The sequence below is a fragment of the Drosophila subpulchrella genome, chromosome 3L (genome assembly GCF_014743375.2).
Source record: "Drosophila subpulchrella strain 33 F10 #4 breed RU33 chromosome 3L, RU_Dsub_v1.1 Primary Assembly, whole genome shotgun sequence".
In the NCBI taxonomy this organism is placed as follows: Eukaryota; Metazoa; Arthropoda; class Insecta; order Diptera; family Drosophilidae; genus Drosophila; species Drosophila subpulchrella.
This window is the reverse complement of record NC_050612.1, coordinates 21,050,671-21,065,912: the sequence shown is the minus strand read 5'-3', so window position 1 is coordinate 21,065,912 and position 15,242 is coordinate 21,050,671. Positions and strand designations below refer to the sequence as shown.

General features: G+C 37.9%; 1 protein-coding gene across 2 annotated transcripts; it reads right to left on the bottom strand.

The window, feature by feature from the left end:
• Positions 1-791: 791 nt before the first annotated feature.
• LOC119554538 (FMRFamide receptor) lies at positions 792-12,424 on the bottom strand. Of its 2 annotated transcripts, none has more exons than XM_037865495.1 (2): positions 11,870-12,424; positions 792-4,505 (listed from the first exon to the last, which is right to left on the bottom strand). In XM_037865495.1, the coding sequence occupies exon 2, from the start codon at positions 4,250-4,252 to the stop codon at positions 2,603-2,605; it is 1,650 nt and encodes a 549-aa protein (XP_037721423.1). In that variant the 5' UTR covers positions 4,253-4,505; positions 11,870-12,424; the 3' UTR covers positions 792-2,602. The 2 variants fall into 2 exon arrangements, with proteins under 2 accessions (XP_037721423.1, XP_037721424.1); XM_037865496.1 differs by lacking the exon at positions 11,870-12,424 and adding an exon at positions 6,393-6,497.
• Positions 12,425-15,242: the final 2,818 nt, after the last annotated feature.

Sequence of the window (15,242 nt, the reverse complement as noted above, 5' to 3'; positions counted from 1 at the left end):
AATAGTATGTTGACTTGTCAACTCAACCCGCAATTTTCTCAATTAAAACAAATCTCTCGACCTTTCATTTTGGGATATTAAAAGCATATATTACCAGCACACACAAATATGTGGGCATGACAGTTTTAGGAAACATGCAATAATATCCAGTTCAAATGGTCTGCGCTTTGGCTGGCTCCCCTTGTTCCAATTATTTGCTGTTATCTTAGATCGGTGTATATATCCCCATTATTAGCTTGGGGCTCACGTGCGGGCGGTAATTCACTCCGGCAGGTTGCCACCTGGGCGATCCGACCTCGCCACCCCCACACCCACATCCACCCACCATTTGTGCGTGTGTGTTTGTATCTTATTGTTATGGTTATTATTATTTAAATTCCTTTGTGGGGCTGTGGAGCATTATTACCGACTTCACGACTGTCTTGACTAAAGTCGACATCCTGCCAACGTGCTTAGCATAAGATACGCAAATGCGCCAGGACCTCCTCCATCCTTACTCATCCTTACCCATCCGTAATACGCCCCCAGTTTAGATTTTCCCGAGAACAGGACCGAGATTTTCCCATCGGCCTGACACTGCGTTGGCAATTATCCGACAGGACCCGGCCAAATTGAATTGCAAGTGGCCGTCTTAAGTGCTCGTTATCATTTTCCAAACTGCGTCTGGCTAGTAAACTTTGCCTATTATGGCGACAGTGGTAATTGCGGTGCAAAATCTGAAAATCAATGCAAATCAGTCCCCCAAAAATTTGGTAAATTATTCGCACACTAAAAGCATTTCGGATTTCTCATCATCATTTATTTGCACAATCGTTGAATTTATTATATTAGTTTCGATTACGTATTTGCTATGACTATACAATATTAAAGCTAAGCTAGTCCTAAATAAATTAGGGTATATTTCAATTAGGAAAAGGGGATACTGAATGAATCATTACTTTAGATTAGAATATTTAGTTGGGTAAAGCTTTTTTAAACTTACCAAAATATTAAAAAAAATTTGGAAACATAAAAAATGTGTTGGAAAAATATAAAAAATAAATTCGGAACACGATAAAATAAATATTTCTTATTTTTATATCTTTAAAATATTTTTCAAATTTGTATCACCCATTACCATTATTTAACAATAACTTATGATCCCCTTTCCTGGACTTCAGTAATCTCAATTAAAATCTATATTTCATATCTTTGGTATTCGTTTATGCTTTGCATACTTGCTAACTTATAGGTATTTACAGAACTCTTAAATGTATTTACACAATAGAGAGGATTATACTTGTTATTGAGGGCCAAGGAGCAGTAAATATAATTCTGTTGTGAACACCTGAAAATGTCTTTTTCTTTTATATTTTATTATTGTTGCATTTGCTGTTAAATTGAGCTACTTGAGTTTTTGGGGCGACTAAATAATGCTGGCAAACTTTTGAGCTGACTGAACTTTGAGCGGCGTTTTCAAAACTTTCTGACAAGTTGACAGACTGCCGGCCCTCTTATTTTTGGACCCAAAGAACCCCAGTTTCCGGAAAAGTGTGAGGAAAATCGAAAAGTTCAGGACACCCAAATCAGCCGAAGAAAAGGAAAATCATTCATCAAGTTCGGCCGTGAAATGCTTTGTAAAGGATATTTAATTAAAGGCAGTCAAAGTTTACGCTAATAAACAAAACTTTGACCAAAGGCCAATGGAAAGTGAAACGATATTGGGTTCGAAAAAGTTTCAATGACTAATTTACTGCGAAATTGATACAAATTCAATTGATTGAACAGGGAAATAAAAAAGGATGAAGTCAGGAGGAAACAATATAAAATTCTCAGTCTAAGAAACTATTTTCTTCAGCCTGATCGTTGGCGAATCTAACTGTCTTAAGAGCTATATCAACGAGTAAAGTTTTGGAGGAGTAGTAGAGAAATTGGGAAAGGAAACACTTAACGCTTATCACAAAGTAACGCAACGCTTGGAGCGTTTAGTTTATGCCTTCTGTACAGTTCAATATATAGTAATTACAACTGCGGTCAAAATACTAGCACTACCTTCAGGGATTGGCATTCTTTTAGGTATATAACTTGAAGTTAAATAAGTTTACTTTTGGCTCTGTAATTATTTAAAAACGTTTTATTGGACGTGGGTTTACCGTTTTTCTAAATTGTCGGAAAAGATTCGAAATTTTTTTAAAAATCCAGTTATAAATATATTTTTTCGGTATAAAAGTACCTATGTGGTTGTTGAAATATCAATTTAAATTAGAAGTTTCTTATATTGATCATATATTAATATAAAACCGTTCTCACTATATTTTTTGAAAAAAACTTAAAAGTTCATTAAATTAAAACGATTTCAGTAAAATTTACAGTAGGAAACTTTTCTTAAATTTTAAAATATTTTTAAATAAGCTGTAAAAATTCCTGACTAATTTAAAAATCGTGGAAAAATTAAAGCCAAAGATAGCTTTTCCAATTTATAAAATTATCTTATTCAAGCTATTATTTTGACCGCAGCTGTTTGCTAAGCCCTATTCTTTGTCTACTCGTATTTACAAGACTACTGGACTAGAGTAACCCCTTTCGTTTGACCCACTCTCGTCGTATTCACCCGGAGACAGTCTTAAAATCCGGACGAGACGTGTCCCAGTTTCTTGCTATCCGGCAGCGTCCAGTCGTAACCAATAGATGTATTATTATTGGTGGTTGAATTAGTGGTCGATGCGGATCTCTGCATCTCGCGGGCGGGAAAGTAGACCACTGGTCCAGGGGACGGAGCTCGGTTCCGCTTGATCTTGACCAGACCGGGTGACCCCGATACCTGGGTGAGGCGAACATTGTTCAGGGAATTATTGCCACCGCCACCAACGCATCCCCCACCGCCTGGCCCGCCGGTGGCCACCAGATAGGTGGTGGTGGTGCTCCGCTGGGTTCCGTGCCTCGAGAAGCGGCCGGAGGATCGGTGGTTCAGCGTCCCATCGCCGTTGTTCGATATGGAGCTCTCGTAGTGGATAAGATCCGGTTGGTCACGACTCAGGCGGCGCTTGAAAAAAATGAGTAAAAAAATGCGCTTGAACTTTTCGCCAAAGATGATGTATATTAGGAAGTTGACGCTGCTGTTGATGGTGATCAATAGATTCGAGATCTTCGTGATCTTGTGATCGATGGTGCTGTAGAAGGCCTCCGATATATTGAGTACCAAGGGTAGAAAGTTCAGCATGAAGAACACTATCACCACACATAGCAGCATTGTGGCCAATCCAATTTCCCTCTTCTCCGATCTCGATAATCGCTGACGCTCCCTATTTGCCCTCTTCACCTGTCTATATATCAGGCAATTCAGTATGGCAAGGGTGAGAAAGGGTATTATATAGTTCACGATCAGGTAACACCAGTGTATGTATATATTGATATAGGCCTCCGACCTCCGCAATCTCGAGGGTCTCACACAGTGCAGTATTACATCTTTACTGGGTTCGGGATAGGTTACAGTCAGGACCTCCCAAAATCGAGGCATATTATAGGCCAGGGAGAAGCAGACGCATACTATAAAGTATATTTTGGCTCTACCGTAAGTACAGAGCGCCCTCGCTTTTAAGGGATGGCAAACGGCCACATATCTTTCCAGCGTCACAGTAAATGTCATATATATACTAGCTGTCTGGGCTATCATGCCTATGGGAAATACCGCCGGCGATATAAACGGATAAACGTAGTTGTAGTAGCCAAAGAGATGACCCGTATACGGATATATAGAGGGTATTCCGAAGAGCAATATTGAGGTGATGATAAGTACGGTATCGCAGCGGGCCAGGCCAGTGAGTAGATAGTTGATACTCGATCTCATCTGGGGTCGGGAGAGGATTATCATGGAGATTATGTTGCCCAGGATGCCGAGGACACCAACGATATTTATCAGCACGCCACAGACCCAGAACTCAATTCGATTGTTTTCCAGTAGTGGATTGTATACATCTTCGCAGATTCGCGTCCAATTCGGTTCAGGATCCAGACCCAAATCGTCGTAATGGGGATACTGCAGATCCGTTTGCACCTCCGTGTGGTTGAGGACGAGCTGCAGGTTGGGTTGACTGTGGTTTTCGGGGAACAGATCGTATCGAACCGTTGGCCCCTCGGTGGCCATCACACTGGCCAGGAACTCATCCTCGCTGATGGCTCCTCCGTAGTCGTAGTCGGTGGGCGGTGGCGGCATTACTCCCGGCGAGGGTAGCTCCAAGCGGAGCAGGAGCCTCGCAACCGATGCACCACTCATGGTGGCGAGGGGTCTGGGTCTGGGGTCTACTGGGGACCCACCTCCCCGATCCGCAAGTCTAACCCTACTCGAATCGTGGGCGTAACATTTAGGTAGCTGACTGGAAACTTTCGCACGAACATCAATTCTGCGGCCACAGGTCGGGTGCTTATTGTTCTTCCACCTGCCTTCTTGGTCACGGGCCAGGGGTCACGAGCACCTGATGACGGTGTCCTTTGTCCTGGCTTACAGCCGGCGTCGTCGACACTTTAAGCTGCAAAATAGGAAATGAAAAATGGAAGGTCGTTTTAAACAAGGTTGCAGGTTGCACTGAAATAAATATGTTTCTAAAACATGGGAAAAATAATACTCTGTTTCAAAAACATGGGAATAGGCCTATTAACAATGTACATAGTTCTTTCATAACTATTTTGAAATATTTTTAAAATGCATTTAAAATCATTTTATATTTAAGGAGAGGTTACATAAATATTTAAAAATATTGCTATTGAAATTCTTTTAAGTGTCTTTGAGACAGGTAACTTAGGTTATATCGATTAGCAACACGAAGCTTCTACTTTGTTCCCCCAAAACAATCCTATTCGCTTGGCAGTTGGTGGGGAAATAAGTAAGATATATGTATGTTTGCCGGAGACCCAAAACATTTTCTGTGCGCATTATTAATACTTTTGGTGTCAATTGCCGGCCTCCTGCTCTTCTTGTTTAAAAGGAAGCCTAATTGATGCCTGCTTTCACAGGTAAATTTGTAACAATTAGTTATATAATTAGAACAAGGTTATTACGTTTCAAAATGATTTGCCCATTCGTTATCCTCTTGGCCTCGTCAGAAGTTTAATTTTCTGGAAATTAACTATTCCAAGATGGCGGAGGATGGGCGTGTTAAGAGCTTCCTAAGGAATATCTTATTACGCTTTGTTGAAAGGGAATTTTAGTAAGAATGCAGAAAATTCCACAATCTTAAAGAAAATGTAAGCAAATATTATATTATGATGACCGAAAGTCTTAGCAACTATGGCCGGTCCCTCCCTGTACCTTTAGTTTTGAACTTTTGGCTACAGTGTACAATAAATAAATATTTTTATGATGAGAAAAGTCGAACAATTTTATTACTGCAATCATTTAATACTTTCTTTTTATAAAGAGGCATTTAATCAGCCCTCGGATACTGCAAAAATTTAGCACGTTTATTTATATTCTCTTATCTGCTTTTGATCATATAAAAATTATCTGCCCATCAATATAGTCAAGTTTTTGATATCATGTCAGTTCAAATACATATATGTAGCACAACCCGTAATCTCCATTACAGAGACTTACAGAAACTAACAGCAAATTAGTAGGAAACATTTTCGTGGATTGCCCCTAATCGCCATTGAAATCGGTTTTTGCTGAATAGAGTATTTCCATTTCTATTAGCCATTATCCCTTAATGAAGGTCCTGTGTTTGTCACACTCTAATGATTTAATTCACTTTATTTGTTGTCGGCACCTATCGAATTGTCTGGCAACAAGTGTGGCCACTAAATCATTTAAGGGATCGGACTCGCACTAAATGTGTCGTTGCCACGTGTAAATATCACGAATTCTCACACCGCCGCGCCCATTGAATGTCACAATTTTGACACATCAATCAAGCTTAAGTGGCCAAAACCAAAAACGAATCCCACACACACCCACACCAACGATCCGTTTGACCAACAAACAAAGAGACAGATACAAACAGAATGTGGCCAAAATGCGAGCGCCGACTGATAGCTCGTCAAGTAGCCAAGCAAATCAGTCAGAGCACACGCCCATATAGTATTGTATCTGTAACTAGATGGTTACTGGGAGAAATAGTGGATGTAGTAGATCCAATTTAACAAATTTAGTTCCTTCTTAAATTATAGAAAACTTCATTTTTCAAGTATTTACATTTTAAACATTTTATTTTGCATAACTAATTATTTAAAACGCTGAGAAATCACTTCAAAAATTTTTTTGATATTAAAGAAAAGTCTTTTTTTGATATAATATTAGTGCAAAGATATTTTTTAGAATTTATTGGCACAATAAAGAAGTTTAAACATATTAATACAAATATTATATTGAGATGCCCAGTCTTCTAAGCAGCTTTAAATATCATCACATCACATAATACATCAGTTTGATTTCTGTAAACTGTTTTTGTTTTGTCGGTCAACAAGAGGTTGAAATTTGGCCCACACACGGCGATTGAAATAATTTTACAAGATTATTAGATTTAAGGTTTGCGAAACTTAAGCGGCTTACGACAAGCGAGACATGCGAGCAACTGAGGTTTAGATAAGATAAAACCGGCAGCTGCAGTGGCCAACACATGAGAAAATAGAGATAAATTTAGAGAGCTGTCAAGAATGCATATATATACTGTGATTTAAAGAGATACTATAGTATAGAGATACTTAGTATACTAAGCAATAAACTTAAAGGTAATGAGAACTGTATTCCCAATAAATAATTTTTATTGATTTAACAAATGTCAATTTATTATCTATTTTATGAAATATATATATTATTTACACTTTAATTTTGTAATAATGTATGTTTTCTTCAGTGAGCATAATCTGGACTTCTGTGCGACTTATTCCCTTGATTGTGTAATGAAATCAATATATATTCCCTTGTCGAATCCGATTGTGGATCTATGCTGACGTAATTTATGGGCATGTTAGTGAAACAAAGAGTGCGGCAATTGCTGTTGTTGATTATATGATACATGTAATTGTGGCCGTGGGTGTTGCGATGCTTGCGGTTTTGCTCAGTTAACCACAAAATGCAGGAAACCAGAATAAATGGAGGGGGCAAAGGGCGCCGGGTCACACGCTGCGTATGCGTGATATTTGGTGAAATGGCATTTTTTATCTGTGCAGCGGCAGCACTTTGATTAACTGGCAGTGTCCGCTGCAGTTGTTTGCATGTTAAGTGGTCAGCGATTTGCGGTCATCGGACTGCAGGTGTCGTTGAGCATCGTTGACCCATCCCATCCCCCCACGAGTTCCATTGTTTCGACCCTGGGGTCCTAATGCGATTATCTCAATTAGAGGCGAGCATAGAAGTGCTTTCGGCCGGGACCTTCTCTGGGCAATTATAAGAGCAATTATCTTTAATGCCTCTGACCCTTTTGCCACTCTTGACGGCCTCTACGTGTCCTGTGTTAGTTGCTCTGCCTGCGTGAGACTCATACATTTACTTTTTACGGCCCTGACATTGGTAAATCGCCCACACGACCAGTCCCAAAATTGCTTTTTCCCAGCCTGGCTTCGGTTTGGTTTGGCTTGGCTAAAAAAAAATAGAGAAGCACTCGATCCTGGCTGGCAATTTTTCCCCACAGCTGGCTTTATTGCGGCAGTTCTGGTATTCGGAATTCCCCACCACTTCCTTTTTGTCACGCGGAAAAAAAGGAAAACACAGGCTTTTCGGTTCCACTGCCTTTTGGTCTTTGTTACTTGGACATGGGGCTTTTCTCGGCTTTTGTTGTTTCATATGTTCTTTGGAAAAACAAAAAAACATCAAAGACCGCTTCGGGGATGATGCGTGTCCTTTTGAATGGCCTTTTCATAAGCAAAAATATAAACCAAAAACTTTTGACAATACACTTAACATATTCAATAAAGAAAGTAATTATTTTTTGTTTAAGTTGCTGTGAAAATATGGAGCAACTTGAAGTTGCAAGTAAGAACCACAAATATTTTATCTTTAAAAAAATGACAGTAAACTAGACTTAAAATCAAAGCGACACCAACTGGCATTCCCAAAACCATTAAACATCTCCAGTTTTGGGAAAACCGCTTTTTACAGCTTTCTGAATGGCTGAATGAACCATAAATACAGCTCGGATTACGCGGCTTAACCACTAAAAGCTGACTGAAATCTACATGCAAGCCATCCGGAAAACTTTAAGCCTTTAAACTCTTTCGGAAAAAAGGGCATTCAAAGGGCATGAGTTGTGTGAACTTTGGCTGAGCCATACAATGTTTCCCGTTAAGGTTTAAACGATTTTTCGCGTTTTTTTCGCATAAATACTTTATGAATAAAGTGCTGGCTATGCACCCCGTAGTGCTAATGGCACTTTCAAGTGCCGATGCAATTAAAGTGAATGTGGATAATTAAATGGAATTTTATTTACAGCCGTGTGTTATGGCCAAATCAATGCCTGGATAATTAGAACAGACACGTTGCATCCTTTCACTTTTCACGTTGAACGACAAATAGTTTCAATTAATGTTTCATTCTGTGAACGACATTAAGCTTAATTATTCAGAAAGCAATTTGCATGTGGAATGCTTCTTCACCATTCATTCTCCTTTTTGTTTTCCCATTTTCCGAAGCTTTCCTTCGTTGAATTTTCATGAGTGCAGTTGGTTCGGTGTGGAAAATCCATGTTTAGTTTGGGCGCCGGATTGTCTGGATTGTGTCATTCTCGTTTGGCTGGGATTTCTGGCATGTGCCGAGCAGATTTGTTTTCCTTATTTAAGTGGGAACATACCGACAGTTCTCGAGTTGATGAAACGGATATGAAAAGGTTATTGATTGCTTAACAGGTGGTAACTATTAATTAAGGGCATAATGAATTACAGGCATGAATTTTTAAAGCATGTCGAGTATCAAAAAAAAGAAGGTCGATACAAAATAATATATCATTTTAAATTTATTAAATATTTGTTATTGACATATTTAAATTTTGCTTGGTATCTATTGGTTTTAATAATTTCCTTGACATAAACAAAGTTATAATTACTAAAATTACGAAAAGAAAAAGCCTGTGTGCTTTTTGTCAATTCAAAAAAATAATATTTTACAATAAAACTAGACATAAGTGAAAACCCCCACTAGAACCCCTATAAATCGATACCTTTGCCTAGGCCATATATCACTCCACGCCTGGCATTTTTCCTGAATTTTTTTAATTAAGCAGCTTAAGTATATTAACTTATGTTTGCCATCCACTTTTCCATTGTGATTCCATGTGCCTGCCGTATTCGCTTTACTTATAGACATATAGCATTGGATTTAGTGTTTTCTGAACGCAAAATGTATAGAACAGAGAGTGCTCAGCCGCATGTTGAGCATATTAAACCAAATAAAATATAAAACATATAAAAGTCTAAGAATCTGGTTGGCGGCATGAAATGAAAACACAAAATTATAATTATTATATTTCGCAGCGAGAGAGAGAAAAGCAAGCTCTTTGCGATTTATTTTTAGTTGACAGTTTCAAGGCTTTTGCTCTCGACACTCTGGCAGTCGGAACCAAAGGAAAACGCTAAGAAATAATGAAATGCGACTTTGGCCAAAACGAGGGATGGCTCGAATGGCTCTGAATGTCCAGCCCGGTTTTTGTTCGGTTTGCCCCGCTGTCATTTGCATTTTTCTGTTGCAATTTCGGTTTTAATGAGCATCCTGCCGAGCTCCAACGGATTCCAAAGGCATTCGGCACCCAGCATCACTAATTGTCGAAGCTCGCACAATTTGATTGCTCAATGGCCAGGTGCTCGATTCTCGGCGAAGAGCAAGTGATTTATGCCCCAACGCGTTCGTCTTTGTTACTCTTTTTACACTTAGAGAAATGGGGTAATCACTCAGAATACTGCTTAAGAAATTCATGCACTAATACCTTTATTATAACTTTATTTCTTTTCAAAGGAAAAATGATAAAAATAATCAATTAATAGCAATAAAATTCATGGCTGAAACTAATATATTTAATTTTAACTCTGTGTACTGTCAGGTCAAAAAATAAATGTAAAAATAAATAATAAATAATAATAAATAAATATTATTATATACTAATTTTAAATTTTTAAAGCAAGCTAAAAATTATTAATTTGGGAATCTTTATTATATCCATAAAATTTTAATTAATTTGATTTGTTATAATCAATTTGATTTATTACACAAATTTAAATTGCTTTATAGTTTAATTCCTGTGTAATCTTCTATTTTTCTATTTAATGGCGCATGCGGTTGTTTTCCTGAATGGCTGCGTTTAGGGTAAATAATCGCTGCATTGTTGCCCGCAAAGTACCACGCGTTGTATACTTAATCATGGCGACATTAAGTAGCAGCGAAGGATGAAAAGGCTCAAGATCTGTTTGCCTGCGGAATTTAACCCAAGGACAAAAAAATCCATTGCGGCTGCTTTCCATTTTTCAGCTGAGTCTCAGTTTTTCCAGACTTCACCCACAAGCTTCTCTTTCTCTTTTTCTATTCCTCCTCGTGTATAAATAAATTCGCAGCATTTAGTTAATTAATATGCAGTTTGTGGATAAGAGAAGTGCATGTGAATAAATTTCTATGGCAGCACCTGGACGAAAATATGTACTGCCAACAAAAAGATGTGGCATGTAAATTTACTTTACAAGTACTCTCTTATTTGTTTTAGGCCAAGAAATTTCTGGGGAAAACTCTTTCATGGGCACTCTTGAAGTAGTTCTCACTTTAATCTTCCTATCATCTCTTATTAGGTTTCTGCTTTTAATTAAAATGAAAATCTTTTTGCTTTACCTGCCCAAAAGTGAACGCAAACAAAGTTTGACAACAAAAAGCAAAACAAAATAGTAGTTTAGTAAGATAAACTGAGCCCCAGGCTACCTTATTTAATTTAATGATAGCTTAAATACAACTAAGTTTCATGCATTTATTGGTTACTTATAATATGAAATATATATTCTCGGAATGCAAAATGTCTTTGACAGCTAAGTTTTGCCTTTTAAGAAAATCAAGTCTTTATAGTTTACAATTCAAATACTTGGAGATTCTTGTTGCAATGCAATGATATTAAATATCTCCGTCGAAAATGGCTGTTGAAATTGTTTTTACACCAAAGGGAAGAAAATATTTTTTATGTTTAGTAAGACATAAAAAACTGGCATTTTATTTACATTTTATTGAGGTAAGATTCTTGCAATCAAATTAAAAATAGGTAATGGTTTATAAAGAACATAATACCCCTTGTATTTGTTTTGTTTGTATTGAATAGGTTTTATTTTTCTTTGTAAAATGTAGTCCCATTGAGGTAAAGCCAAATTGAAAATATATTGCAGTACTCAGGAAAAAGCTCCCACTTTTCCTGCATTGTTATCCAAATTTTATAGAATTCGATAAGTGCCTGGGCTATATCCCTGCACTGTTTGTTCTCCTTACGCAATAAATAACTCTTTTCAATATGTTTTTCCTTAGAATTCGGATGTCATAATAAAAGCCAGAAACTGAGGAAGCCACTTTCAATGAAAACTTTCAGGCAAATCGAATGTGTTGGAGCGATTGCATCTCACGGATGACCCGTCAGCGGCAGAGAGTCCTTCCCCCTCGTAATTCCCAGACAATGATAAAAAACGCCTTTGTGGAATATTTTCGTGCGACAAGACACATGAGGGGTTCCCACTGCCATAAATTAATCTTTTTAATATTCAACATGCTGCGGCTTATCGACATGAAAATCATGAGGATTTTCCACACCCAAGGATGCTAATAAAAAAAGCCACTTGACATTTTGCTTTCTTAAGGAAACGCATGTTTTATGACACACGTTTTCCGCTTTGTTTTTATTTCCTTTTGCTGTTTTTTTAATAGGCTTATTAAGAGTTATTTGCTTACCTTGGGAATTTAATTTACAACTCGTGGGTGTGCAAGATATTCGCATATTCCCATTTGCATATCTTGGCGGCGAGAATGTCAACAATCAATGCCAAGGGATTGTCGGCGCGATGGGGTTAATTAAATTGGAATGGAATGATCTACGATTCGATTTGTTGTTTTATTTTTTTTTCTGTGGCTGAGAGTTCTTTGGCTTCCTCGGTTTTCGGCGGAGATAATTTGGACGTTTCGCTTCCCAAAAAAAAATTATTCGGGGAGCTTTTTATCGATGCTACTCACTCACACACGCCAGAATATATTTAATATATTTATTTATAAATTAATGCGCTGCTGGCAGGCGATTTCACTTGATTATATACTACAGGAGGTAATATTTAAACACTTTCTCCGTTTCGAATTGGATAAACAAAACTTGGTTTCTATTAATTTATTTGGTGAATATCAGTGCACTCTCACTCTCGTTTTAATACACTCGCTCTCCCGTGCGTATGAGTGATATTTTTAAATATTTCGAAATTCGCTTGCCGAACGCTTTTTGTGGCGCGAACGCGTTGAAAGCTGTCTGCCAACTGTGCCGCCGAATTTTCCGCTTAGTTTTTCCGGCTTGCCGCCTGGCAACAATGTTGCTGAACTGCAGTGCGCATGCGCCGCGGAAAAGTTGCTTCTTCGGCGGGGAAAATTCATTCATAAAGAAAATTGGCGCCGTCATTACTGCAAGCTGCATGTTGCTGCAACACTGCAATAACCATTGCACCCAGTGAAAGTGTCTGTCCGTCTATTTATAAGGCAGCCAAATGTCGTAAGGCGAACAATCAAGTTTTATGCCCTCTATAATGACCACAACGACCCAGTTTGTGTTTGTGCAATTGAGGAACGCCTAGACACCCGCATACTGTATACACTAGTATATTTCCCCATACCCGCCGGAAATGCACTACTAAACTCAGATGGGTGGGGATAAGTGAAATTTACTCGCTGCGTGGGTGAAGAGCGCTCGAGGAAATTCATTTAATGTTTATTGTTTGGGCAGCAGACCACCGAGCATTGTTTCCAGCGGAAGTGGGCGAAGGATAAGCCAAGTGCTTTTGGAACTGCCATGTCCAAACATAGCAAAGTTTTTTGTCAGCGGTCACAAGTCATTAGCCGTTTTTAATTGCATTGATGGGGCTCGCTAACTGTGCTCCATGTTCTAAAGTTTTGATATAAAACTTAGTCAGAATTAAACAATTTTAGAAAGAAAACGTACGTTTTTTAATAAACACTAACTAACTAATGTAACAAGCTTTATAAAAATCCTGTCATCCTACAAATTATTTGAACAAGAATATATTATTATTTTATTTAAATTAAATATATAATTTTCATTCTTATATTTTGCTGTAATCAATTATCTCGATTCATTGTATTTAATACACTTATATATACAACAATATTTATTATTACTTTTCAACAATTAGTTTTTAAATTTCAAAGTAAGTTTCCCTTTGATTTATTTCTTTGTGTATATGCCCTTTGAATACCCATTGAACTCTAACATTTTCTTCAATGCCATTTCGAACTTTGATATTTTATGATTGATACTATCTGCTGGCAAAAATGCGTTTATCAAAGTTCACAATAAATTATCAACCCACACTTATTGTATTTCTTTTCAAAGGTTTCAGCTGTTAAAGTCCTCGAAGTTCTGGAAAAAACTAAATTAAATTCCAGCTATGTCCCCCGCATAATGTTTTTTTGAATACATCCTGTACATTAATTTTTGGACTTTTTGCAGAAGCCCTCAAACTTGATCCTTTAGTGGCATGTGCCTGAGTTTTTAGGCTTTTTCTTCGGCTGAAAAGCCATATAAAAGGCGGCGAAACTTGCAAAGCCCAGTCCAGAGACAACGCGGCGGATTACGGCTCGCTGATTTATTTTCCCACTGGGTTGCTCCTTTTCCCTTCCTGCACCTGTCAGTTAGATGGCTTTCCTTTGGCCCCGACAGTCGGCATATATTTTTAATATTTTCATTTCCCAATAAGACGGCTGCCAGGCTGCCTGGCTGGCTGACAGATGATGTTTCCTTCCTTTCGCCCCGAAAGACAACAATTTCGGAAAGTAAGACTGGCGCTCGTGGGTGGGTCTGCCAATCAATGGCATGACGCGCCAAAGAGTTTTCATTTATTTGCCTCGCTGTTGACACTTTAACCGCCCGGCGATCTAAAAGTTTTCTAATAGAATCGCCGCTGACCAGCGGAACGTAACCTTTCAGATTAATCACCCGACATTTCCACTTGGCTTAACCTTTATGACCCTTCCCACTGCGGACTCACTTGACTCGCACAATTACACAACAAATCCGGCGACCAAGGAGACCGCCCACAGCCAACCGATTTATTGGCAGCTGACCAGTGGTCAGTGAAATAAAAAAGAGCACATACGGATTCAGTGGCAGATTTACGGTCGTAACACGCACTAAAAGGCGGGTCGTTTATATTTAAGACTGCCCCAATTACAAGAAAAATATCCCTTTTTATAAATTCCCTAACCAAATACTAACTTTAAAATATAGTCACAGTATAGTCACAACATATATTATAAGAATGGTATTTTATTTTTAATTTTAATTTTATTTTTAACAATAATACGGTTATTATGAAGTTTAAAATATTATTATTATGGATTATAATAAAATAAAATAATATATATTTTTATTTAAAAAAAAAAGAAAGATTGAAAGTATTTTATTTTTCCGTGTACAACTTTGTACACTAAATTCAACTTCCGGCCGAATTTGGACTTCTTCCGCTTGACGCTGTCTTAAAATAACAGGAACAGGAAAACTGGAAAAGTGACTTTAACGCAAAACTCAAATAATTTCATTTTCGACTTCGGTTTGCGGAATTGCATTGCAAGATGCAGCTGTTGAGTATCTGGCTTTTTGCTTATTTGTCTTTTTTTTTTAGGCCAAGAAAACAGAAGCTCTTGGAAATGTCGACACTTTGCGACAGCTCGTGCCAGATTCAAATTGGCTTATACCGTATTTTCCAATTGCGATGCGCTTTTGAGGACCGGAGAATGGAGCACGGAGACTTCCAAGTGCCACAACCATCTGCCGCTCGAGATGGATATCTCAAAGATTCGTTATGGCTTCTGCAAACTGGGGCCGTGACAGGTGGAAATTGATTTGAAATTGACTTTCAGTCATAAACTAAAATAAATTGCGATGAAAAATGGAAAAAGGATTCTGATATAAGCCAGAAGAAGGAATGATTTTATTTTTAAATAAATTATTAAGTAAAGATTGATTTTTCATTATTTTAAAATCAGCAGACAATCGTTGAGAAAACGTAATTCACGTCCGTAGGAACAGACTTCTAATATATAAAGGAAA

Excerpts from the sequence above, each read along its gene's own strand:
- LOC119554538 (XM_037865495.1), bottom strand. The coding sequence starts at position 4,252 with ATGAGTGGTGCATCGGTTGCGAGGCTCCTGCTCCGCTTGGAGCTACCC.